Source organism: Hemicordylus capensis, chromosome 3 (genome assembly GCF_027244095.1).
Source record: "Hemicordylus capensis ecotype Gifberg chromosome 3, rHemCap1.1.pri, whole genome shotgun sequence".
NCBI lineage: Eukaryota > Metazoa > Chordata > Lepidosauria > Squamata > Cordylidae > Hemicordylus > Hemicordylus capensis.
This window is the reverse complement of record NC_069659.1, coordinates 251681212-251708729: the sequence shown is the minus strand read 5'-3', so window position 1 is coordinate 251708729 and position 27518 is coordinate 251681212. Positions and strand designations below refer to the sequence as shown.

The 27518-nt window shown below is 46.7% G+C and overlaps 1 protein-coding gene across 4 annotated transcripts in view; it reads left to right on the top strand.

Annotated features, from left to right (window-relative positions):
- LRRC27 (leucine rich repeat containing 27) overlaps positions 1 to 12223 on the top strand; it is a 67862-nt gene extending 55639 nt beyond the window's left edge. For all 4 annotated transcript variants that reach the window (XM_053312414.1, XM_053312416.1, XM_053312413.1 and 1 more), the window contains 3 exons: positions 1195 to 1334; positions 6230 to 6356; positions 12042 to 12223. In XM_053312414.1, coding sequence (XP_053168389.1) covers positions 1195 to 1334; positions 6230 to 6356; positions 12042 to 12194 — 420 coding nt within the window. In that variant the 3' untranslated portion in view covers positions 12195 to 12223. The remainder of the gene's footprint in view (positions 1 to 1194; positions 1335 to 6229; positions 6357 to 12041) is intronic.
- Positions 12224 to 27518: the final 15295 nt, after the last annotated feature.

Genomic DNA, 27518 nt, shown 5'->3' with positions numbered 1-27518 from the left:
GGAAAGGTTAGCTTCCAAATATGACTGCATGGAGGCCATCCTCATCTTGTGGCCACGTGAACAAAAGGGTGAATGCCATAGCTGCTGTTGGTACTGTGTCTCTGCTCTCCTCTCAACAATTCCTTGGTGATATTGTGGGGAAGAGACAGAGGGAGACAGGCTGCTATCCAGAAGCTGCCTCAGCTATGTCTCCATCAGTAGCCATGCCAGTCCCTTACAAAGGGATGGAAGGCTGTGCTTTCCAGCCTAATACATCTCTGGTGAATGGTGCCGGCTTTCTGAGTATGAATGATCTCTGGGTGATGGTAGTGCCAGCCCCACTTCTAGATGGGGCATGTGGCTGCCTGAAAATTCACATTTAGATTGGTGCACCCCACTGGGGATCCCCTGACAGCATAGGGGTGATTGCCCCATCTCCAGTGAATGTTTCTTTATGGGTGTTAAAGGATAGATCTTCTAACATTTCTCTGGGAAGCATTCATAGCTTGAAGGAGGTGATTCCCCCTGTAAGCTAAAGGGAGTGGCTGTCGTAAATGCATGATTATGAAGAAAACAGCAGTTTGTAGTTTGGGGGACAGACTGGAAAAGTTTCCCTCCCTCCCTCCCTCCATATATCTGATGAGAAGTGGTGGATCAATTATTTTATAGGATTACACAAGCTGCTTTCCTCGTCCTGATGTATGTTTGTAAGCAAACATACATCACGTAGTAACAAAAAGTGCAATAGCCTTTAGTGGTCTCTCCTCCAAAGGAAAGCAAAACTGAGTAGCACACCTTTGGAAACTCCCACCATATGGGGAAGTGGGGAGCACATATGTCGCAATGTAAGAACCATACGTTATCATAGGTTTCCATTTGAGTGAGGTTTCCTTACAGGGCTTTGCAGCTGCCATCAGGTTCTTAAACAGAGCACAGACTGTTTCTAATAAAATCTAAAGATGCTAGATTCAACACAGAATAGTGCTGCTGCAAGGAAAGGATTTCAGGAGGTAAATGTTTGTTGTTGTTGTTTTAAGCATTCATCATATGGCTTCAGTCCTGGCAGGGACTGCATCAGGTGAAATTATCCCTGCTTCAGACTTATCTAAGGCATAAGAGTCTGGGCCTATATTGAATCTGGCTGCCCTAACCAATGCAAGCATGTATTACTTTCCCCAAGACATACTAATGCCATGACATGCTGCATTTCTCTAGGTTTCACAATATGCGCCATATGCTACCGATGATATCAACGATCACAGCACGCTAGGAGACTGGAAAGACCTAAACAAACAAGATGAACGGATGGAGACAGCACTGAATATGGACCCAATGACATTTACTGACGAGTTAAGGTGAGAACCAGGAGCACAGGGAGGCTGGTGGGCGGCAGCCCTAGGACAGGCTACTGCTGCCACTGCCACCTGCCTTCATGATAGCCCCCTGCCACGCATCTGCACCTGCCACACCCCTTGTGCCAGTGTCGGAAGCATGCCAGCAGGTGGCATGGCTGACACTGGGTCATGGACACGTGGCCTGTTGCCCTTTCCCAGCTGGCCAACCAGCACTTTGCTGGTGCGGTGCTTCTTTCTTCACCCTCACTGGGAGCAAGGGAGAGAAAGGAAGCACTCAGATGGCAAACAAAATGCTGCCTGCTTGGGAAAGGGCAATGAGCTGTGCATCCATCTCTCCCAGCTGGGGAGCACTTCATTCACTGGCTGAGTGGGGGAGTGAGGAGGGGGTGCCCTGGATGCAGACTGCCCAGGAATACTTGTTCCTCTTGTCCAGTGGTAGCTACATCACTGGTAAGGACAAATCTGTAAGTAACAGATTGGGTTTAAACTCTTGGATATGATCTGGTAATGAAGCACTGCATCTGGAGCATATGCCACTCATTCACGCTGGCTCTCTCTGCTATTTAGCCGTTTCTCACGATTTGTGAGAAGGGCTTGGTGGCGGGAGGCAGGGAAGGGTGCTCAAACCTACCTTCCCTGCAGATGATTTGTTGATCCTTCTTGGGTGGGCGGATCACCTGCCCAGACGATTGCCGGCAGCCCCAGCAGCGTGAAGGGTTGGGAGCCGAGACATGTCATTCCAGCCCCTGGAAATCCTGCGAGTGCATGGTGCATTGTGGGGATTCCCCCAGCGCCGGCCAGGAGCCTTGCAATTTCTCTACACCAGCAGCAAGCAGCCAGCTCTGACAGACGATCACAAAAAACACTGATTGTGGTTTTTAACCTATTAACTTGTTCACGTAATTTGATTAATTTTCTTACTTTTATTATATATTATTGTATCTATTCTATTGTTGTGAACCACCTCGATCAGTAGTGTACTGGAAGGGCTAGGTGTGTATCTGTCTATCTGTCTATCTATCTATCTATCTATCTATCTAAGAGAGCACTCGCTCCCTTAACCCTATTTAAGAGGCAGGCTCCGTGGGTGGGTTTGCCACCGTGGCACAGCCGGCAGATGCTCATCTGCTGCTGTAGCTCACGCACAGCCAAGACTGGGCTTGACTGCCTTAGCCCAGTCTTGGCTGCACGTGAGAACAGCCTCTCTTTATTATGTCTTATGTTGACCCTTAAGAACTCAAATTAGTAATATTTTAATTAAGTATATGAACTTCAAAGGAAAGTCCAATTCCTAACCTCCCCATCATGAGGTCTATCCCTCCTTAGGCCCATGTTTCAACTGCACTCTTTCTTTGAAACCATCAAAGTTGTCATTCAGTGTCCATGATTTACTTTTCATTATTAAACATTTACGGAAGCAATGCAATTGTTTTCTCATTTAGGATCTTAGATCCCAGCTCTCTTACATTCCAGACCAACTTGTTTTCAGGATTATTGGCAAGAAGCAGCGGCCAGTCCACTTTTACCTCTTGTTTTCCTTGCAAGGTCCTGAGACATTCTTATCGTTTGGAAGCAAACCCATATTCTATATCCCAGCTTCTTACCTTATACAAATCTTATTACCATAATAAGTGCTCTGAAACAGTAATCCTAAGTATCTTACTACTGCATAGCTGTCAATAGAATTCTGAAAGAATTGACATATTTAGCCTGAAGAAAACATAGCAGATTGCAGAGGAAGAGAGGTGACATTCATTATATCAATATAGGATTAGGATTATCCTGTAAATGGTTGCCTTGAAAAGAGATTCTGAACATAAAATGGTGTACTAGGATTTGTGGAGTCAAAAGAGAAGTGGTGGTATCATAAGGCATAGCAGTGTAGGGGGTGACTATCAGAAAATGGCCAATTATGCAAGTGGCCTAAGAGAAGTTGTGCAATTTTAGGGTTTGCAGGAGGGGACAAGATTCTGGACACATGACCAAACTCCAGTGTCATCGAGCATATATGCTTATATATACCTCCTGGACAAATGGCAATAATTATGATTAAAAAGAGGAGTTCGTCCAACTTCATCTTTGCTAAGTGGGAAATAAATGCTTCCTGTCTTTCCAAATCCTGAAACAGTCCAGGGAATTCCCAATCCTACCCATCCTCTGTGAGGTGTATTAGCATTCTGTATATTGTTGACACACAAAACTGAGGCAGTGATTTCCCAAGATCACTCAACGAGCCTCGGGGCTAAGCTGAAATTGGAACCCAGACATCCACCATCCAAGTCTAATATCCTAGCCACTATACCAGCTTTGTTTGTTGTGTGCAACACACCAGAGTTGATGGGTAGAGCAGAGGAAAGCAGTCCTCTTTGCCATCCTCCTCTAGATCTCTGCTATCTCTATATGAGTCTGACATAGGGCCATAGTTCCTCCCAATCTGGATCAGGGATGGAAACCTGCCATCCTCCTCTAGATCTCTGCTATCTCTATATGAGTCTTGTGGCACTTTAAAGGCTGATATATTGTGGCATCAGCTTTCATTAATTAGCCCCATTACAGAAAGACAGATTCCATGGATTAACCCCACTGTAGACAGACAGGTTCATCCATCCCCCTCTAGACCTCTGCTATTTAGAACTGGGCATGGGGAAAGAGAAGAGAAACAAATGCACACACTCCTACAGCCCCACTGCAGTCCTACCCCACATGACTCCCACCTCTAAGCTCAAAGCAGCACTTGCACACCCTTCTCTGTAATCCATCACTCTCAACATTTCCACTTGGAAGCAAAAGACATTGATGGAGATGGACTAGGGCAGTGGTTCCCAAACTGATACCTAGTGATCAGAGAGACAGCGCGTGTTATGTGGTAATATTTGTATTACTCTCTAAAACAATGGTATAATCATGGGTGAGTGGTTTTTCCCTCCTGTTGCTCTCTGTGTAGCCTATGAAAACCTCTGGGTTTACAGAAATTTCAGCACAGTAAAAAAAAAAATCCCTTTCAGTCTGGCAAGCCCACAAGATGGTTTCTAGTAAAAGCAATATACAATAACATAATTCAATCAATTCTAAAGCACTTAAAACTAAAGTGATTAATCGCAAATAAATCACAGCAGCAGCAAAAAAATATCATCCTCTAAATGTCTTTTAAAATGTTTTAGCCATTAGCCAAAATGCCAGCAGTGATGGAATGTTGTAGATCTCTGGAAGAAATGCTTTCCAAAGAGTAGATGCCACCACTGACCAAGCTCCACTCAAAACCATCAGTCTAGTTTCTGGGGGCTGTGGCACATACAGCAAGGGCTCATTGGATTATTTAAGTAAACTCAGAGATGAGGCAGGTAGTAGGTTTGCATGGAAGTAGGCAATCCTTGAAGTATCCAGCTCCTAGGCTATTTAAAAGCATGATGGCTGAGCATTTTGAACTGTACTCCTCACCCATAAGGCTATCAGTGAACTGATGTGGTATATTCCCAGTGGCTAGTCGCAGTCAAGCATACCACATTTTGTACCAAGTGCAGATTCTCAGTCGTCTTCTGTAGCAGCCACACCGAGACACATTGCAGCCACACATTACAATATTCCAAACATGAAGTTACAGAGCATGGAGAACAGTGGCTAGATTGTGTTTCCTTGTATCCAGGAGAGGATTCAGCTGAAGAACCAGCCAAAGGAAATGTTTCAAGTTTAGGAAAGTGGCCAGAAAATGGCTACAGATGGTAATGCAGAGATGAGGGGATATGAGATGTGTAAACTGCAATGTAGGTCATCGCATGTGTGAAACGTGTTGCATCTGCACGATGTGCGCCTGACCCTTCAAGTGTTGCAAAGAGATGTGCATTTTTATTTTTTATTTTTTTGCTGCTTCCCCACACATAGGCTTCAAAATACAGAGATCAGCCTTAGATGAGATTTTGGTTCACTGTTATAACACTTTTGTATAGGGACGTGCTTGTTGGATGCTGAGGGCTACGTGACCATCAGGGACATACTCCTGGAAGCAAAAAGGGCTTTCAGAGGGAGGGGGCAAAAGTGGCTCCCCGCTCTGCCCATTCTGGGTTGCAGAGCAAGGTTTCAATGCAGCTAGGCTCGTGCCACTCTGCAAGGGCAGAGCCCTTCTTCTGCCCTCACAGTACTGCAGAAGATATGAGCTAATATTATTATACCACTTTTCAACAAAGAAGTCCCCAAAGCAGTTTACCAAAAAAAATGAATAAGATGGTTCCCTGCCCCAAAGAAACCCAAGGAAGACACCAGCAACAGTTGCGGGAGGGATAGTGTTGCCCCCCACCCCACCCCCCGCAAATATAAGAGAGCCACCACTTTAAAAGGTGCCTCCAGTCCTTGCACAGTTAGCAGGGGTATTTACTTGCTCTAAGAGGTCTTACAATCAGCACGTCTTTGCATGTGATAGACATACTACAAAATTCTGTGATTTCTTGGAATGACTAAAGCTTTTTGTCATTTTATAAATGTCATTTATTTTAAAATGACTCACCATTTTGAACTGACTATACAGCATTCACATATTTTCAAAAGAGAATGCTGCTGTATTAAATAGTGTAAGAGAATCATGCTTTGCATAGTTTTGAAACCAGGAACTTTAAGCTTGATTGTCTGTGGGTTGGGGTCAGCCTTCTAAAAATGCCAGTGCTTTATTTCAACACTGATAGCATAGCTTAATTATTTTCTCTTTTTTGGCACTGTTTTTAAAAATCCTCTCAAGCATATATACAATGTTGAAAGTTCTTTTGAAATACCAGTTTTCTGCATAACTGAAATCTCTTTTTAATTGGTGCAATGATATGTGTTAGAAATGCTTTAAATATCTTAAGTAGATGCATAAGTGGAGGCATAGAAAAATTGAAAATATTTTTACCCACTGTTTCTTTCAGAGCTGCCAAATACAAGGAGGTGGCAAACCGCATCAAACAGCACACAGAAATGATGAAAGAAAGAAGGAAAAAACTGTCAGGGATACCCCAAGAGGATATGGAAAGAGCAAAACAAGACTTTGAAACTGTAGGTTGTATCTAATTCCTCTGAAATATAAAATCAGTTTAGATGTGGTGTTCTGAATCACCTCCAAACATAACCTGTTTTGTGCTAATATGCTCCTCCCTCCCTCTCTTTGCCATCTCCACTTCCTTACATGTGGCTACACACGGCAAATCATAGTGTGCTGTTATGTCTGAACTGGGACACTATATTCAAGTTTGTACAAATCATAGTTTGCCTATAAACAAAAATTACAAAACACATGCGTACAGTGGTTTGCAATTCTGGTTTTTGGGTGGAGGGGAGAGTTACAATAAAACAAGGTGGGACATTTGTCCTTGGGCCGTTGTGGAAGGGGGCCGCTGGCAGGATGACAACTCACTCTTCACTCTCCCCTCCCCACCTCCCTGACTCACCAGCACCCCAGGCTCTCTGCCACGGGACTCATATTGGCTTTAAGCTGATGAGTCCTCTCCAGGAGGGGAGGGGGAGAAGTGTCAGGCAGTGTCCCTCCCTTCTCTTCTCTTTCTGACTGGCTGGCTAGGTGTTCAGGCTCAACAGCCAGGAACATGTTGCTGTTGAGCATCAGCCTACATTTCCTTGGCTGCTGATCCTGCCCATCAGGATGAAGGAGGGAGAGGCTGAGCCTTATTACCTAGCCAGCCAGTCACGAGGAGAGGAGAAGGGAGAGGCTGGGCTAGTCCAGGAGTATCCTGTGGAGCCCTGGCCATAAGGCTTCCAAACACAGGAGGAACCCATGGGATGTAGTTGTGAGGTTTTTGTCTAGTTCAGGTCAGAGTCATTTGGCTTATATTTTCTTGCCATGAGCATTGGCAAGATTTATTTACACAGTTCTTTGCTGCTGCATATTGAAGAGACAGGGGAAACACAGGAAAGTCCAGGGGTGGCTTGTTCCAGAGTCTACTCCAAATCTAAATTTACTATTCAAATTTACTCTGTTTGTGGGCAAACTTTGGCTTGAGCAAACCATAGTTTGCCCACTTCAGGTGTAATGGCAAACTATGATGTGTTATTAACCTGGAAATAAAGGAGAGAATTGGAGTACATGTGGAGAGCAGAGACTGTGGAGCGAGCACATGAGCGGCAGGCTTATTCACATAGTGACACCAGAACCAAGCCATAGAGGCACTTCACACAATTAGTGTGAAGCACCAGGAGGGTGAGTGCAGGGAGAGCGGGCTTAGCCCGCTCTCCCCCCACACACGTAGAGCGCTCGCCAAGATCGGCCACCCATACAACTACTGGCTCCATCACAGAGCTGGTAGGGGCAGTGGAGATCAGGGGCCGCCTGGCACGAGTGCATGAGGAATGCTGAGGCACCACAGCATCTCATGACCCAAAAGCCCGGGTTAGCAGAGCGCTCGCTCCGCTAACTTGGGTTAAGGGGAGGGGTTTTAGGCCGGCTAGCTGCCAGAGAACCACTGGGCTCACCCGCGAGCCCGGTGCTTCTCATGACTGTGCGAAAGTGGGCTGGGCTGTATTTGCCCGCTTTCGCTCAGTCATGTGAATAGCTTCATCGTTTTTCATTCAGCTCAATTTAATCTTGAGTATTGCCAAGAATTCAGAGAATCTTTTTTTTGTTATTAATGCTGCAAAATTCTGCATCTTTAATTGGGAATAAATCGAACTGAAATCAGTGGAACATTTCCAAATAATCATGCCTGGCCTGCAAGAATGTTCTTGTGGTAGAGAGCATGAACTATCCCCTTTACTAAGCAGGGACAATCCTGGTTTGCATTTGAATGAGAGACTACCAGCGTTCTCTCTAATTTTTTTAAATTTGTGTGTGGTATGAGTTTTGTTGTGGGCAGCAGTATCAAGGCAGTGTGTGCACATATGCATTCAGTGTGGGATCAGTGATTCAGTGTGGGATCAGTGATGAGTACCCAGAATGTTGGGGGGCAATATGCTAAATCATTGTAAACCGCTTAGAGAGCTTCCAGCTATAGAGCGGTATATAAATGTAAGTGCTATTGCTATTGCTAAGAAGCAAGAGAAACTTTGCGAGAGGTCCTTAGACTAAACCAGAGCTCCTAGTGGGATTTTTGTTCTTTTAAAAGATATTTAAGATGAATAATTTAAACTTTGCAAGAGTTTGTGGGAAAAGTAATTATAATTAGAACTAATAAGTACAAATGACTAAAAGGCATAAATTTACTCTTTGTTTTAACAAAGAACAATGACAGGGATCAAAAGACATCATATATGTCTGCTTGGGAGAACCTCATATGCAGCTGCTGCTTCCTGTGTGGTTCCCTCTTCAGTAGTTCCTGCTGCCAAAGAAACAAGTTTTCAGCTGAAAAGTTGATTGCTTCTTTTTCACATCTCCTAATTGTTGAGAATTCTCTCTGGTAGAGAAACGCTTTTTCAATTATAGCAGAGTGCACAGAGCCACAACACAGCGGATTTAGTTAGACATGCGTGTATGATAAGAGTAAAGTAACTTGGAGCCAGTTCATAGTTTCAAATCAATATATAAGGCATTTATTAGAGAACTCCATTCTAGATAGGAAAGTGAGGAGTTAGGATCTCTAATCTAGCTAGCTAGCTGGATGCAGATGGATTCTGCATCTTCTCTGCACACATGGTGCAGGGAGAGGAGCTTGCTTGCATGTTGCAAGGTAGAAGGAACAGGAAGAGAAGAGAGAGGAAGTGTCCCTGAGATTAGCAGTCTACATTCCAAAGGGATAGTGTCAGAGCAGTAGAGAAGGGATGACCAATGTCTTGACCCTCTAGCCCTCTGACTCACTAGTCTGTCCTCCTATATCACAGAGACAAGAGACAGTGCAAAGTCCTTCACTTCCAACACTAATCACAAGCAGTGTGTATGTTTTGGGCATTTAAGACAGAAGTATGAATCTTATCTAAATTGTTTCAAACACTAAAATACATGGAGGCTATTCACACGCACATGTAAAACCAAGCTAAGGGAGCCCAGCCCAGTTTTGCATACACATGTGAACCTCCAGGATCATGCCCGATCCCGCAAACCCACCTACAGAGCCACCCTTGAAAATGTGTGTATGAGAGTGAGTGCTCTTATAACCCCATTTCTTTGATTGTATGTCAGCTGCGGATGCAAGCAACGGATGCTGACAGACTCAGGGAGGGGAGGGGTATCCCCATAATGCATCACGCACTCACACAGTACATTATTAGAGGTCCAGGGGGGTAGGGCAATGCACAGCGACGTGTCCCAGCAGCCCGACCCTCGGAGCCACTGGCAGCAGTCGATGCTCATGTGAGCAGGTGATGCACCCACCCAGGGATGGCGGAATGATCATCTGTGGGAAGAAAAGCTCTTTAGGGCTTCCTCCCCACAAACCAAGTAGCCCTTTCTCACTGCTTGTGAGAAAGGGCTCTGTGGAGCAAGCATGAATTCATGAAGTAGTTGTATTAGCTTACTGCATGGTCAACAAGTACCTTAATGAATCAAAGACTGGTCTATTATAAAGGGAAAGGTCATCTAGACATGAGAAAAGGGCTTCTTCATCAGAGGAAGGAGTCTAAAACTACCTGTTCCGAATGGTCAAGTGTTGGCAGACTTTGCATGCGTTCATGTATACAACACATGATCGGATGCTAGAATTTGCATCTGCAGTATGTGACATTTTCTTCCTTTTATTCTAGGCTTCTGTCACCACAAACATTTACTGTGACATTTTTGTAGGCAAGAGTTTTATATGAAGCACATAGGTTCAAAGACTTATGGATGCTTCACATTTTAAGTTGTCCCAGAGGGTTGCGCAACCCTTAGGGACATATTTTCTGGAGGCACCGTGCTTACATGTAGTCTCCAGTGTTCCCTCTAAGGCAGTGTGCGTGTGTGCGTGCTCACACATTTTTTTATGTCTGCTCAGTTAATTTTAGATCCCGCTCAGGTTTAATCAGGAAGCTCCCACACTGAATGCATATGTGCACACACTGCCTTGATACTGCCGCCCACAACAAAACTCATACCACACACAAATGAAAAAAATTAGAGAGAACGCTGGTAGTCTCTCATTCAAATGCAAACCAGGATTGTCCCTGCTTAGTAAAGGGGATAGTCCACGCTCTCTACCACAAGAACAGTTCTCCTCTCTCTAGAGATGCAGAAAAGCAATGAAGTGCTCTGTCGTTTTAACACTATGTGGCTCTACACATGATTCGTGTGTAGAACCTGGGAGGGTTCTGCAGGGGGCTTAGCCAAGCAGCCGCTCGTTGCTGGATAGCCGGATTGGCCGCCCACATAATTACCGGCTCCATCACGGAGCCGGTAGGGGCTGTAGGGATTGGGGGCCACCCGGCCCCCGGAAGTCCCAGGATGCCCCACGTAAGTGCACGGGGCATCCTGGGGAGACCCTCGACACCGGGAGGCTTGTTTTAGCCTCCCGGCAGAGGTCTCCTCACAAGTCACTGTGGTACAGAGCTGCACTATGGTGACTCACCATCAGGAAAAAAGGGTTAGCGGAGCACTTGGTCCACTAACCCCATTTAAGGGGAGGGCTTCTTGGGTGGGCTAGCCACCAAACCCACAATGGGAGACAGCTGGGCTGGGCTCCTTTAGCCCGGTTTCCCCCCATCATGAGAATAGCCTCTATATAGTTCCCACAGGTGCGGGGGAAGGTTTCAGGAGAGTTTCAGGAGAGTGAGGAAGAAAAATGTGCCTCTCTTCCTCCCACTCTGCTACTGCAAACTCAAAATAACACCATAAGGCCCTGTTCCAGGCTGGCTGTACTAAAAAGGATCACTCCTGTTAGGAACTAGAGAAACACCGCAACATTTTGTTGTGGGTCACCACAATGTCTATATGTCTGCCAAGGTTAACACTTCATGTGGCTATTCACACGCATGTGCAAAACTGGGTTAAGGGAGCCCAGCCTGGTTTCACGCACACATGTGAACCACTGGGATCGGGCCAGTCCTGGTGGCACCATGGCGGCAAACCCACCTGTGAAGCCTCCCTCTAAATCAGGGTTAGGAGAGTGAGTGTTCTCCTATCCCATTTAAAGAAGTGTCTGTTAGCTGGGGCTGCTGTTTTTTTAATCGTCTGTTAGCTGCCAATGCCAGATTGCAGGGAGCCTGGGAAGGGGAGGGGGATCTCCATAATGCACTGCACACTTGCACAGTACATTATGGTATATTGGGGGGCGGAGTGGGGCGGGGCGACTTATCCCAGCACCCCTGCCCCCGGAGGCACCGGCAGTAGCTCGGTCTGGCCCAGGGAAGCCTGGAGGATCATCTGTGGGCAGATAAGCTTTTCTGGGCATCCTCCCTGCAGACAGGGTAGCCCTTTCTCACTAATCATGAGAAAGGGCTCCATGAATCTGATGAAGTGGGCTCTGGTCCATGAATGCTTATGCCACAATAAATGTGTTAGTCTTGGAGTTGCAACAAGACCCATTGTTGGTTTTGCTGCAACCAACTAGCATATATGGCCCTCTGGAATTCATATTGGTAGCAAAGTTTTCTTGTGCAGAACTCATCTTGGAAGTTTTGAATGTCCTAGTCTGAGGATAATTCTAGTTTCTATATTTTACCTTGGCTTCAATATGGCCACCATTAATTTCTTATCCAGTAATACAAATACAGCAATAGGTTATAATTACAGGTACCAGTGAAATGGTGTCCCCCACTGTCCACTTACTGCTGCCATGCTAATATAATAATAATTGTTGTATAATAATGTAATATTTTCCACCACAGGCTGAAAAACTGGAAGAGGAGGTTGAAATCTTGAAAAAAGGCCTTCACAAGGAATATCGCTTCACTGCCTTTACAGGAGAGTTGCCACCTTCAATGAAGCATTCACTACCAACTCCAAAACCTCAAAATATCTTTTCTAACATGACATTTTAATTATATAAAGGCGTATTTCTCATACAGCAGCCACCTGCAGTTGCATGCTTTTCGGTAAATCGGTAAATCTGCTTTTAACCGTACTTCAGAAAATTGTCCTTTTCTCTGGTGTCCTTGTTTGCTCTTGATAATATCAGCATTTAAATAATTATCTTCCTCTCTCATTTCCGCAAATTGTAATAGGTTTATATTTACAGGATTCCTTTGGTTATTGTACATTGTTTTTCATGCTGAACTAATATGGTTTTCCTGGAGCTCCACCCTACAATCCCAACTCTGAGATCGGCCTGACTGATTGCAGATACCCATCCCTATAAGGAGGACTGAGTCCAACAGCAGCAGAAATGGCTGTTCTAAATCAGAGCTTCTGCAGTTCTGATGTAAGAGGCCTTTCTCATGCAAGAAAAACCTGTTCATTTCTTTCCAAATAAAGTTAAGAAGCCACCACTGATCTCTAGCATCATTGGTCAACAGAACACTCTCACATTGACCTTTGCTGATAAACGTCTATTGGAGGCTGAATGGTAATCAGGTTGGCATTCTTAGCCCAATGGAGAAATGTTCAAAACTGATTTGAAAGGAATATAGAGTAGTATCGGCTACACGTAACAGTTGTCGTGCCTTAATAAGGAGCCCTACCTTGCATTTTGTAAACCATCATAAAGCTATGGGTTTAAGTTTTACTTAAGTTTCCCTTTCTAAATCAGTGTGAAATGTTGATAAGTATGTCCCTGTTGTTTTTTAAAAAAAATTCTGGGTTTTTGTGCTGTGATCATTTTTTCAAGGTTTCTGTGATTATGGAACATTCAAGGCTGATAGAAAGTGACAGGCTGTTCTCAAGAAACCACGGCTATAAAATACATCTTGCTTAAGCAAATATTAGTTCAATGCAAATCTCCACCATAAGAAGAGGATGAAACAGATAACTTTAGCAGAGAGCTATTGCCAATCTTTTCAGATAAGTACTGTTTGAAACCATGTTGGAAATAAGGACGCATTTTCCATGAAATATCAAGGAACCAATCACAGACTATGGAGTAGAGGAGAGGAATTTTATACTTGAAATTTACATGCAGTCTTGTTAGGTATAGCCACCTAATGGCACAGTGGGGAAGCAACCTGCCTAGAGAGCAGGAGGCTGTTGATTCAAATCCCTGCTGGAGTGTTTCCCAGAATATAGAAAACTCCTATATTGGGCAGCAGCGATATAGGAAGGTGCTGAAAGGCATCATCTCATACAGCGCGGGAGAAAGCAATCCACATGGCTCTGTGGTCGCCAACAGTCAACACTGACACAACGGCACAACCTGCCCTGCCCTGCCCTTCCTTGTTAGGTGTGACAAATAAGTCGACTAAGGATGTAGCTATACCTGCTGTTTTTCTCATTATATCAGAAAGAAAATGATGTGCATCCCTATTTCTGAGCCCTGGCCTTGATTGGCATTCAACGTGGTACAGGAGAGCACTTCTAAATGGCATGCACCTATTAGGCCTGTTCTGGCACTAGCCGTCTTTCAGCATATTCTAATTCTCTGTGTGGCACGGTAGACATGTTTAGCTTTTAAAAAGCAGTTGGAGGTGCATATTTGAGTGTTGTACAGGGTGAACATACAGCCTTCATAAAATGGAAGGTAGGTAGTGAAGGGGGGCGGCAGGTATGCTTTTCAAATGGCAAGTCTTTTTAAAAGAAACAAGGAGATGGCAGAGGGACTTGCCGTGTTTCTCCTGATAATATGACAGGAATTATCCCACAAACAGAACAAAATGGGGGTGTTTCGGATTCGGGCCAAAAACAAAACGGGGGGGGGGACACGGGACGCACAACTCTACTCTTGAGTAAACTCAGCAGTCATGGGATAAGGGGACAGGTTCATCTGTGGTTTGGTCACTGGTCTAAGGACAGGAAACGGAAGTGAGGAAGTCCATTTTCACAAGGGAGGGGAGAAAGAAGTGGTGTCTTCTAGGGATCTGCACTGGGACCAGTGCTCTTTAACTTGTTCATAAATGATGTTGGAAGCTGGGCTAAGCAGCAAATTGGCAGAGGACACTCAACTATTTAGGGTAGTGAAAGTCAAAGCAGATTGTGAGGAACTCCAAAAGGATCTCTCCAAACTGGGGGAGTGAGTGGATGACAAAATGGCAGATGCAGTTAATGTAAGCAATTGTAAAGTGATGCATATTGGGGCAACCCCCCCGCCCAATTTCATATATACGCTGATGGGGTCAGAGCTCTCAGTGCCTGCCTGGGAGAGGGATCTTGGGGCTGTGGTGGGTTCATTAGGAAGAGGATTGAAAATAAAAATGCAAATGTTATCATGCCCTCTTACAAAACTATGGTGTGGCTGCATTTGGAGTACTGCGTGCAGTTCTGTTCACCATATCTGAAGAAGGACATTGTAGAACTGGGAAAAGTACAGAAGAAGGCAACCAAGAAGATCAGAGGCCTGAAGCACCTTCCTTATGAGGCTAGGCTACAGCATCTGGGGCTGCTTCGTTTGGAAAAGAGGCGCCTGTGGGGAGACATGATAGAGTTGTATATAATTCTGCATGGAGTAGAGACGAGAGTGAACAGAAATAAATGTTTCTCCCTCTCTCACAACACTAGAACCAGGGGTCATCCCATGAAAGTGCAGGCCGGGAAATGTAGGACCGACAAAAGGAAGTACCTTCCCACATAATTCATCTATGGAACTCTCAGCAACTGGATGTGGTGACAGCCAACAGCCTGGATGGCTATAAAAGGGACTTGGACAAATTCACAGAGGGCAGCAGGTCTATCAATGGCTGCTAGTCTGGTGGCTGTGGGCAGCAGCCTCAGAGGCAAGATGCCTCTGAATACCAGTTGTAGGGGAGCAACAGCAAGAGAGAGGAAAAGCCCTCAGCTCTTGCCTGTCGGCTTCCCAGAGGCATCTGGTGGGCCACTGTGGGAAACAGCAGGGTGCTGGAATAGGTAGGCCTTGGTCCTGATCCAGCAAGGCTCTTCTTAGGAGGCAGCTCACAATAGTCTTAAAGCAAGAAAAGAATGATTTGCAATGCACAACATACTCAGCATTTGTAGCATGCTTTTCAAGTGCATGGACTACAGAGTGTGTCACACATCTTATCCGGATGTAAAACTGCAGCCCATGGCTACTAATGCCCAAACTGTGGAAGATATGGGAAGCCGGGTTGTGGCCGAAGGAGAGCAGTTTACAACAGCCCTGCAAAGCAGTCCAGGGCAAGTATTGCTATCAAACGATTCTCCCCCCAAGAACACTTTATTACGCACAGATGAAATGGCAGATGTGACAAGTGAAAACCAAACCAAACCGGTTCCAATATTGCTCCCCTTTCTTCCCAAGCTACTGCTGATCTTTAGAGGAAGGAATTTCATAAACCTCTTTCGATAAATACATAATTAGCAACTGGTTGTTCACATGCTCCTCCTTCTCAGAATGATAGTTCTTTCCAGGACCAGGAATGCAGTCTGAGACCCCTAGAGCAGGGTTTCTTAACCTTGGGCCCCTAGACGTTGTTGTACTACAACAACCAGAATCCCCAGACATGGCCTTTGTGGCTGGGGATTCTGGGAGTTGTAGTCCAACAATGTCTGGGGGCCCAAGGTTAAGAAACCCTGCCCTAGAGCACAGCTACTCCTGAATGAAGTGGGGCTTGCCTCTGAGAAGGAATGCATAGGAGAAAGCCCAGCAGCTTGGCCCCACTTCCAATGCCCCAGACTTCCTGAATGACAGTGTGGGAGGTAGAAATGAGTCAAGCCCCTTTCTAATCACCCTAAGGGTGGAAATGGCATCTAAATATTTGTTTTTCAGGAAGCATCAGAGCAGGTGACTTGTCGCTCTGGATTGGATGGTGAAGGCAGACCCACTTGTACATGGAGTCCTCTTTGGAAGAGACACTGCTCTAAGAAGGAAGCCATTGTATTTGGTACCCAGAAAAGGAGGACTCCTCCTTGGGACCTGTGGGGTTTACAGCAGCAAAGAAGGGAGTCCTGGAGGTGGGAAGGGTCTCCCAGGAGGGATTTGGGATGATGCCCATCTAGCCATGTTGGGGAAGGTGGAGGCCTTAGGGGAACAGGGATGTGGCTGGAAAGGGAGAGATTCCCCAGAAGAACCACAGGGGCCCCAGAGTTCTAAAGAGGGTCCTCAATGCCAGAGGACCAGTGGCTGTTCAGTTGGCAGTTAGCTGATGATGCGTCCCCTTTTGTGATGTCACCCATCGCTACGGTGTCCTGTGGAAGGAATCATCACTGGCTCCCTTGAATGAATATGAGAGTGGAAGAGAGCGAGTGTCTGAGAGAAAGGCTGAGAGAGCGAAAGTCTTTTTGAGCGAAATTATGGGAGTGAAAGAGAGATTGCGTAGAGAGATAATATTGGAGCGATTTGAAGTGGGGATTTGTTTGGGATAGGCATAGGGAGGTAGTTGGGGTTGGGGTTAGTTTTAGCTTCTGGTAGTTTTTAGTTTTTTGCTTTTCTAGTTGAGTTAGATTTAGTTAGGTCAGGGTTGGTTTTCACAGTATTCATTGGAGAGGGAGGGGTTGGGAGAGGGTGGAGGTTAGTCTTGGTATAGTTCAGAGAGTTTTGGTTTTTGCTGTTCTGTTTGAGTTGGGTTTAGTTAGGTTCAGTGTTAGTGTTAGGTGTTAGGTTAGGCTGAAATCCTTCATTGGAGAAGAATGACCATCCTGCTGATTATGTAAGTCTTGCTTTAATTCTTCCTTTCCTTTTCATTTCTAAATCACCATATAATACCCTTGCTAACTGGGCAAGGATGCACCTTTTTAACGTGGTGATTCTCTTTATTGAGCAGGGGGAGAGTAACTGGCCTTTTCCAGCCCCAGCACAGTACCTCCAGTGACTGTTGCTGGTGTTGATCTTATGTTTCTTTTTAGATTGTGAGCCCATTGGGGATAGGGAGCCATCTTATTTATTTATTATTCCTCTATGTGAATCTCTTTGGAAACTTTTGTTGAAAAGTGGTAAATAAATATTTGTTGTTGTTATCTCAAGGCAGTGTACACAACTGAAAGCAATAACAACAGCCAATAAAAACAAACCAACCAATTTTAAAATCACAACGTTTTAAAGATGGTTTAGAAAATAATTCTGTTAATGGAAATGCCCTGGGGTGATGGGCGAAACACCCTTAAATGCATTCGGGCTTGTGTAGGGGGGAATTAGTGAACTAGAGTGGAGCAGTCCCACAGCAGAATAAATTTGTTCAAAGCTCTGGACCTCGGGAAATGAACTGAGAGACTGTAGGTTGAGGTTCACAAATACAATTGGGTTATTGAAGAGTTTAGGACTACAGTGGAAAAAGAGTTGATTAAGGCAATATTACTACTCAAAAATGTCAGCAAGGTTAACCAGGTAACCTTGTTTGAGCTTGGTGTCCGAATTCAATGAACTCCAGGCTGGCTGGAGGAAGAAGGCTTCAGAGAAACAGGTTAGGATCATAGGAACATAGGAAACTGCCATATACTGAGTCAGACCATTGGTCTATCTAGCTCAGTATTATCTTCACAGACTGGCAGCAGCATCTCCAAGGTTTCAGGCAGGAATCTCTCTCAGCCCTAGAAGCCATGGAGGGAACTTGAAACCTTCTGCTCTTCCCAGAGTGGCTTCATCCCCTGAGGGGAATATCTTGCATTGCTCACAGATCAAGTCTCCCATTCAGATGCAACCAGGGCAGACCCTGCTTAGCTATGGGGACAAGTTATGCTTGCTACCACAAGACCAGTTCTCCTCTCCTAAAACCTCTCCTAGGTTTTCGGATGGATGAAAGAATAGCGATAGGAGTAAGCCCAGAGGGGCGCAGTGGTTAGTATACCACCTCACTCCTTATGGCTCCTATGCAACCAAAGGACCTTTTTCCTCTGGACCGGACCGGGAGTCAGGAGGCAGCAGCAGAGAAGCGATAGCCATTGGAGGGGTGAAGCAGCAGGGGTAGATCCCAAAGGGGTCTGATCTCAGTGTAGCCAGCTTCAAATACTGGGCCCCGCCTGGCGTTTAAGGGCAAGTCCCCTGCTCCAGCACCCACCCCCTTCCTGAGTCTTTGCTCACCTCAAGAGCCCTGGAGGAAAGCCTGTCCTTGGAGGAAAGGTCTCCACCCCACTCCTGAGGGGCTTTGGGGAGCTCATTTCTGCCCCTCCCGCAGCCCTGAGATGTCCTTTTGGAGATGGGCTGGGCAGAGCTGTGCCCAGGAGGCCAAAAGGGGCTGTGCCCAAGCAGGCAGGCAGCTGCCCACTGGATTCCTGACCAAGGAGTCCGGAATCCGAGTGGAGATTTGGGGACTGAAGAATGCAAGCCGGTCTTTAGCCTCTGTCATCGGAACTGGCCCCGGTGGGTGGGGGTTGGTCAGCATCCCAACGTTAAGACTTTGTGGGGGAATGAGCTCTTAAGGGGGTCAGTGGCACCAGCTTTAAGTTGTGCAAACATTTGGACTCAAGAAATGACTGGGTTGAGACAGGATATCATCTCAAAATTAAAAGAATAATTTATTTTGAGGGCGGGGAATACAGGAAGAGAATTCTGCAGTTAACGCAATAAAAATAGGTTATTTCGCAAATTAACTACTCCGAGGTGTTTCTAACGCAAAGAGCAATAAAGTCAGTTTCTAAATCAACCAATTGCAATGAGGCATTTTAGCTTAAGGTCTAATTGTGTAAGTTCTCAGGCGGGCTAGAGAAAGAGGCTTGAGAGTCGGGGCAGCTTAGATTTCAGGAAGAGATAGATGGGGGCCAAAGAGCAGGGCAAGCATTCACCTTCTTGATCCCCATTCCAATTGGCTTTATTTGCAGCCAAATCAAGGGGCGACGGGCCCATTGCCAACTAAGTGACCTGTTCCCCAAGTGTACTATAAACTGAGAACTCACGTTGCTGTGAAGCTCCTGAGCATATCCAAACTACAATCTCCAAGCTTGGAGATGCAGGTGCAATCAGGGAGGCTCCTGGCAGCCAGGCAGAATTAGCGTAGCAGGTAATATCTACCTGGCCACTCTGCAGGGCCTCCCCGCTCCCTAGGCTCCCTCTCTGCCCCCAACATTTCTGCCCAAGGGCTTCATTCTCACCGTATCCCTCTTCTCTTCTAGGTTGGGCAGGATCTGAGCCTTCCTGGTCAGGAGGACCAGTAGGGTGGCCCCCCTGGATGCCCCAGGGGAGCCCGCAGCCTCCCGGCCAGCTGCCACCCCATGGTGGTGCATCTGTGGGCAGAGGAACCAGGTGGCCCCCGCTGCCTCCCTTGCTGCTGCCCCACTGCCTCCCTCGCTGCCGCCAGCTGGGGAGAGCAGCAAGCCATTGCCCTCAGAGCCGCCTGCACAGGATGCTGGAGGTGAGGAGGAGGTGGCCCATTTCGCAGGGGCCTGTGGGCCCAGGGAGGTGGGGCAGAAGGGGAGGGGGTGCTCACGGTTCTGCCTTCACCACCTCTCCCCTACTCTGCATCTTTCACAGCTTGCCCCGTGATCACTGCCAGGCTCCAGATGGTGAAGTGGTCCAGAACCCTGAAGGAAGGAGGGGGGAAGGTACGGAACCACCCTCACCCAGAATGGCCCCTGGGAAGCCCAGACCCTTGTCAAGGGTGCTGAAAAACAGCCGGATGGCAGCCTCTCCTAAAAGGGCGCCTGCCTGGTCCATTCCGGAGAAGGGAGGGGGAAATCCTGCCCCACTCAACAGCCCCATTCTTGCCCTTTTCAGGAGAGGAGGGCCTGGATGGACTTCCTGATGGCTGTCATCCAGGCATTTCAGGAAGCCCACCGGAGAGAGGAGCAGCACCTCCCCTTCTCCAAGGGATTAGCAGCCCAGGCTGTGCAAGTGAGTGATCTGGGGCAAGGATATATGGGGTGGATGAGTGTGTGGAGCCCCTAGATGGGGCCGAGTGGGGTGGAGGCAGCCCTTGGAACTGGGTGAAACCCAGCCCGGATAAGGGTTGGGCGGATCTGAGGCAGGACTAGGTAAGCCCCCCAGGGACTCTGGGGTGACTCCCTCCTGCTCTCTGTGCCTTCCCAGAAGGAGATGGACAATATTTGTGAGGACTCCATGCCCCACCACCTGTTCTCTCTCTGCACAGAGGCCATCACCTCCCTGTGGTACATGGGCGGGGGGCGGGATTGGTCTGGAAGGGTGGGAGTAGTGTGGAAAGTGATGGGAAGCCCTCCTAGAGAATTCCAGGGAGGCCGGGAAGAGTCCAGGTGGGGTGAGGCAGAGGGAACATGGGGGGCCAAGCAGGGGGGACCAGCCTATTGGTGGTGGGGCTCTGGGAACCCCGTGCTCCACCACCTGTTCTTGATCTTCATGGAGGCCATCACCTCCTTGAGGTACATGGGTGGGATGGGTCTGAAAGGTGGGGAGTGGTGTGGAAGGTGGCAGGAATCCCCAGGAGTATTCCAGGGAGGCCAAGAAGAGTCCCGGTGGGGGAGGCAGCGAGGGTCAGGCAGGGGGAGGGACCAGCCTATTGGTGACCCTCCACACCCTCAGGCATTGGGGAAGATTAGGGGAGGCCTAGCAAGAAGCTCTCCCCACCCTTCAGCTATGCTTTGGAAGAGTTGGCCTCCCACCTCGGGAGAGACACCTTGCGTGCCACCAGATCTGACTTCCTTCTCCTGTCTTGCGTGCTGGGGAAGCCTCGGATCGGGGCCCAGGATTGGGTTGATTCTTTTCGCCTCCTGTACCTGTTCCTTGAAGGGATTATCTCTCCCACCCCCACCAGCCCAGCTGGCTTTCTAACTTTTCTCCTTTTCTTTTGGCAGTCGGATGAAGCCCTGCTTTGGAGGGAAAACTGAAAGAAAAGTGATATTGGAGTCCCTCTTCTGGATCAGCCATATGGTCGGAGAAGGGCCCGAGGAAGACATGGAAGTAAGTATTGATGGATCTCCCCCCCCCCGCCCCCCACCTAGGCAAAGACTGTGCCTGGGTGCCAGGAGGACCAGAGTCCTCCACATAATCATTATGGGTGACTATATGAAGACTGAAAGGAAATGTGTTACTAGGGACGTGCTAACGCCCTCTGGATCAAAACGCTGAGAGTGTCCTGGAGTTGAAGAAGCAAATCAGAGACGCATCAAAGAGAGACAAAGCTGTAATAATGGGTGGCTTCAATTACCCAATTACCCTCATGTACTAGATGGGGCAAATCCACGTGCCAGTATTGACAGAGAGGCCACATTTCTAGACATTCTAAATGACTTTGCCTTAGAACAGTTGGTCGTGGAACCAACCAGAGAGAAGGTGACCTTGGACTTAATCCTGAGTGGTGCACAGGACATGGTGTGAGATGTCAGAGTTGTAGAACCACCATTGGGGATCAGTGACCGTAGTGTGATCCAATTCAGCTTATATGCTAATGGAGAATTGTCAAGGAAGTCCAACACAGGTGCGTTCAGAAGAGGAAACTTATCAGAAATGAGGGGATTGGTTAAAAGGAAGCTGAAAGGGAAAGTCAGAACTTCTTTAAATATATTGGAAGCAAAAACCTGCCAGGGAGGAGGTTGGACCCTTAGATGATGAGGGCATGAAAGGGGTGATTAAGGAGGATAAGGACATTGGAGAGAAGCTGAATGAGTTTTTTGTATCTGTCTTCCTGGTGGAGCAGACTGACTATATATCCACTGAGGTTCTCAGGGTTGCAGGCTGAAGAACTGGGTCAATTCGAGGTGTCAAGAGAAGATGTTCAAAAACTGTCTTGAGAAACTGAAAATTAACAAATTGTCAGGGCTATATGGCATCTACCCAAGAGTTCTGAAGGAACTCAGATGTGAAATTGCTGATCTCCCAGCAAATATATGTAACTTGTCCCTACAATCAGGCTCTGTACTAGAGGACTGGAAAGTAGCCAATGTGACTCTGATTTTCAAAAAGGGATCCAGGGAGGATCCAGGAAACTACAGCCTGGTTGTCTTAACTTCTGTGCTGGCTAAATTGATGGAAATCATATTTTGGGACAAAAACATAGAAGAAGAGGCCTTGCTGAAGGAGAACCAGCATGGCTTCTCCAAGGGCAAGTCTTGCCTTACTGACTTTTAGGAGTTCTTGGAGAGTGTCAACAGGCATGTGGATAAAGGTGATCTAGTTGGCATAGTATACTTGGACTTCCAAAAAGCTTTTGACAAAGTTCGCCACCAAAGTCTCTTGAGTAATTTCAGTAGTCATAGGATAAGGGGACAGGTTCAGGTGTGAATTGGTAACTGTGGATTGGTAGCTGTTTCTTTAACTTGCTCTTATTGCATTGCTTTGGGATTGGCTGGATGTAGAAATGGAGGGAAGGTATAAATGGACAATTTTCACAAGGGAGGGAAGAAAGATGTGGGGTTCTCCAGGGATCTGTACTGGGACCAGTGCTCTTTAACTTGTTCATAAATGATCTAGAAGTTGGGTTAAGCAGTGAAGTGGCCAGATCTGCAGATGACACCAAACTATGTAGGGTAGTGAAATCCACATCAGATTGTGAGGAGCTCCAAAAGGATCTCTTCAAACTGGGTGAGTAGGTGACAAAATGGCAGATGCAGTTCAGTGTAAGCAAATGTAAAGTGATGCAAACTGGGGTAAAAAATGATCCCAGCTTCACATATACACTGAGGAGATCTGAGCTGTCGGTGACTGACCAGGAGAGAGATCTTGGGGCCATGGTGGACAGCTTGTTGACAGTGTCGACTCCACTGTGAAAAAGGCCAATTCCATGCTATGGATAATTAGGAAGAGGGTTGAAAATAAAAATGCTAATATTATCATGCCCTTATACAACTCTATTGCAGCCACATTTGGAGTACTGCGTGCTGTTCCAGTCACCGCATCTTAAGGACATTGTAGAACTGGGAAAGGTGCAGAAGAGGGCATCCAATATGATCAGGGGCCTGGAGCAACTTCCTTGTGAGGCAAGGCTACAACATCTGGGGCTCTTTATTTTCGAAAAGAGGCAACTACAGGGAGATTTGGGTAAGCAGCAAAGTGGCCAAATTGACAGAGAACACTAAATTATTTAGGGTAGTGGAAGTCAAAGCAGATTGTGAGGAGCTCCAAAAGGATCTCTCCAAGATGGATGAGTGAGTGGATGACAAAATGGCAGATGCAGTTTGTTTATTTATTTTAACCCTAACTGGCTCTTTAACTTGTTCATAAATGATCTAGAAGTTGGGCTAAGCAGCAAAGTGGCCAAATTTGCAGATGACACTAAACTATGTAGGGTAGTGAAATCCATAACAGATTGTGAGGCGCTCCTAAAGGATCTCTCCAAATTGGGTGAGTGGGCGACAAAATGGCAGATACCGTTCAGTGTAAGCAAATGTAAAGTGATGCATATTGGGGCAAAAAATCCCAGCTTTGCATATAGACTGAGGAGATCTGAGCTGTCGGTGACTGCCAGGAGAGAGAACTTGGGGTCATGATAGAGAGCTCATTGAAAGTGTCAACTTTGCTGTGAAAAAGGACCGGGAATGCCTCCCTGCTGATCCCTACCATAGTCCACCCCTGTTGACACTGAGAAGTATGATCAGCCTCAGAAGTCACACCCACACCACACACCCCTTTCCATCAATACATCAATAAATGCACAATTAACATCTGGCTGATCATGCCTGCCTCCTTCTCGGAATTACAGTTCTTTCCAGGACCGGCTATGCAGCCCAAGACTCCTAGAGCACAGTTAGTGCCTCCTGAATGAAGTGGGGCTTGCTTCTGAGGAAGAGTGCACAGGAGAAACCCCTGGGAGCTTGGCCCCACTTCCAATGCTCCAGGCTTCCCGAATGACCCTGCAGGAGGGAGAAATGACTGCTTGAGAACAGAAGGGCCAATCCGGTTTCAGAATACCTGCGCAGACCCAACCGGCTTTAAAGAGGCAAGGCCAAGTTTTAAATGATACTTATTTATACATTTAATATAAGATAAGCACCAAACCAAGTCGACCCTTCTCTTCAACTCCAGGCCTACAATACTGTATTTATTTATAGGGAGTGGCCAACAGGATGAGGAAGAGTACTCTAAGTAATTCCATGGGCCTAGCTTGTCCTTTTCATTGCAATGGGACTACTCTGAGTAATGTTCTCCTTGACATAGGTCACTATTTATATTCTACCTTTCCACTGTGCATTGAAAATCATTTTCTAGGCCAGAGCTGAAGGAAGGAAGGAAGGAAGGAAAGAAGGAAGGGTGATTTGATCCTTCGCCAGCCTCTCTCTACTTCAACAGAGTGGACGGAAGAGCAGCATCCAACGCCAAGGATGTTGCACTTCTCTTTTATATCTTCTTCCATGCACCTGAGGCAGCCTGCCTGGATCCTCTCTCCATGCCACCCTCACAGCAGCCCTGTAAGGTAGGCTGGTTTCAAGATCATGTTCCAAGAGAACTCCAGGTTTAGATGCCTCACTTCAAGGCAGATGCTTTCTCCGTTAACCTCTTCTCCACGCACAGGATGGCAGTGCAGTGTGTACAGACCCCAGAAAGTCATAATTCAAAGAGGATAAGTTTGTTCCCACTTCTGCTAATTTCTAGTGCCCAGAACCTGGAACAGAGGACTGATTAGAACTGGATTAACTAGTCACTGCTTCTGCTTCCTCGAGATCTGGACTGCTCAGCTTCGGCCCTCCTGCAGATGTTGGCCTACAACTCCCATAACCCCTGGCTATTGCCCACTATGGCTGGGGATTATGGGAGTTGTAGTCCAAAACACAGCTGGAGGGCTGAAGTTCAGAAGCCCTGCTCTAGATGCACAATTGATTGTGGCAGGGGCTGATGGGAGTTGTAGTTCAGCAACATCTGGAGGGCCCCAGGTTGCATAGTACACTTACAACTACTATGATGATGACTACTATTTATATACCGCTTTTCAACAATGTTTCCAAAGCAGTTTACATAGAAAGATAAAGAATAAATAAATAAGACAGTTCCCTGTTCCCAAAGGGCTCACAATCTAAATAAGACATATAAGGTAAATACCAACAACTGCCACTGGAGGGGTGCTGTGCTGTGGTTGGATAGGGCCAATTTGTTCTCCCTCTGGAGGCTTTACAGACAGGGCTGTTACCCTGAATCTCCTCTGGGAGAGAGTGTGTGTGTTCACACACCAGCCAAACTTACCTCGAAGTCCCTTCAAGATCCTTGGACCCACCCCCCACACAAATCGGGCTCTGTCTTCTGAATTCTAGCTTATCTTGATGTATTTTTGGGTTTTTTAAATGCTTTAAGCAACTTTTTCTGAAAACGCCGGAGCAAACAGGAAGAGGCACTGACATAGAATCATTATCATGATAAGAGGGAAACCCTCTTTAGGAATGCAGGTATAGGCTTTAGAAATCGCTCTTCCACAACCCCCTCTGTTGGCTAAAAGGAAAATACGGATGCATGCCATGTGAACTTGCACCAAAAGCAGAGGGGAAGGGCTGCTTCCCTCAATGCCGTGAGTAAAAAGTGGCTTCACTCAATATTGACCGCGTAGCATGAAGCCACGTGTGAATAACTCCCAGATAAATATAAGAGAATCACCACTTTGAAAGGTGCCTCTTTGTTCAGTTAGCATATTGATCATCAGCTGTCTTTTCCATAAAACAAACTCCCAAGGGCAAGAACTTCCATTTAACGTTTGTACACTGCCCCAAACCTCCGTCCCGGGGCATTTCACAAGGACCTCAAACATTTGCATTTGGGGGTGCAAGGACATAGAAAGATCCATCCTCTGTACAGGATGCTCATGTCGTTCTGTCCAATGAGGAACAGGCAGGGCACCCAGGACCAAACCCTCTGGTAACTAAGCAAAGAAGAGTCACTTTCTAAAGGGTGATTCTTCCAGTCCCTCTCCAGCCCAAGCACAGCATCGCTCTGGAGATGGCTGCTGGTCTCTCCCATGGAAGTCCTTTTGGAGGCCTTTGTGGACAGGCAACCATTTCATTGGCTTTTCTGTAGAAACCCTTGGAGACTTATTTCTTTTTCTTTTTGCTAAGAAGAGAAGAACAGCCCTGCTGGATCAGACCCAAGCCCATCCAGTCCCGCACCCCTTTCACACAGTGGCCCACCAGCTGCCCAGGGGAGCTACACAACCAGGAGATGGAGGCTAGCCCCTTCGTCCTCTGCAGTCAGGATTCGGTTGCTCCTCTGCAACCGGGATCTGGAGGAGGAGGCTATTGGAGAAGGAGGCATATAGCCATCAGGATCAGTAGCTACTAATGGATTTGTCCTCCATCAATTTGCGTAAGCCCTGCTTCAAGCCATCCAAGCTGGTGGCCATCACCACATCCCGTGGCAGAGAATTCCATAGATTAATGATGCACTGTGTCAAAAAGTCCTTCCTTTCTGGTGGTCCTACATTTCCTGACCTTCAGTTTCAGGGGATGACTCCCTAGTTCTAGTGGTGTGAGTGAGGGAGAAGACCTTCTACATATTTATCCACGTTCTCCACACCATGCTTGATTTTCTCATGTCTCCCTGTATGTACCTTTTTTCCAAACAAAAGAGCCCCAGAAGCTATAGCCTTTCCTCCTTGAGAAGGTGCCCCAGGACCCTGATCATCTGGGTTGCCCTCTTTGTCACCTTCTCCAGTTCAACAATGTCCCTTTTGGAGATCCAGTGACCAGAACTGTACAGAGAACTCCAAATGTGGCCACCCCATAAACCATGGGAGGATGGTCTTTAAGGGCAAGAGGGGCATTGCTCCCACTTCTTGCCAGCCCCCCGTTCACCTAAACATACCATCTAGTCTTCTTCCTTGCTCACATCTAGCTTTCTTTGGCCGAATTCAGATGTAACGCAAAACTGGAGTTAAACAGGGCAGAGGCTGGTACTCCAATATGAATCTGTGAACCTGTGGTTTCCAGCTGAAAGCATTACGTCCAATCCCGGATGCCACCTGAACTGTGGTTTCATGCTGATGCGTCCCTCCATTGCTGCCTGCTAGGGTCCTGAATGGCACAGGGACCCTGTATTGTTATGTTTTCACTATTATTCCCCCCCCCCTTGATTTTTCCAAGCTGCTGCTTGGGATCATGAGTGCAAACACATTCATTTTCAGCTAACCCTTTGTGTGTGGTGCTCTTAACAGCTGCTGGGTGGAGTCGTCATCACCACAGGGAGAGGAGCAGCTCCTCCTTCAGACTGAGTCCCACAGGCTCGCTTTCCTCCTTCCTCCTTCCATTTCTGAGCGGTGAGGAACAGAGAAGCAAAAGGTTTCATACCATGGGAGATTCAATAATTTCTAAAAAGTGTATTGGGACTCAGTTGGAAAACTATTGGGTTTCCCCTGTCCAAGTCTAACACCACTAAACAGTTATAACAATTCCTCTGTCTACGTCTGCATCTCCCCTGCCCCAGAATGGCTTTTTATTTTTTATTTTTAAACCAAAGGACTTTTTAGTTT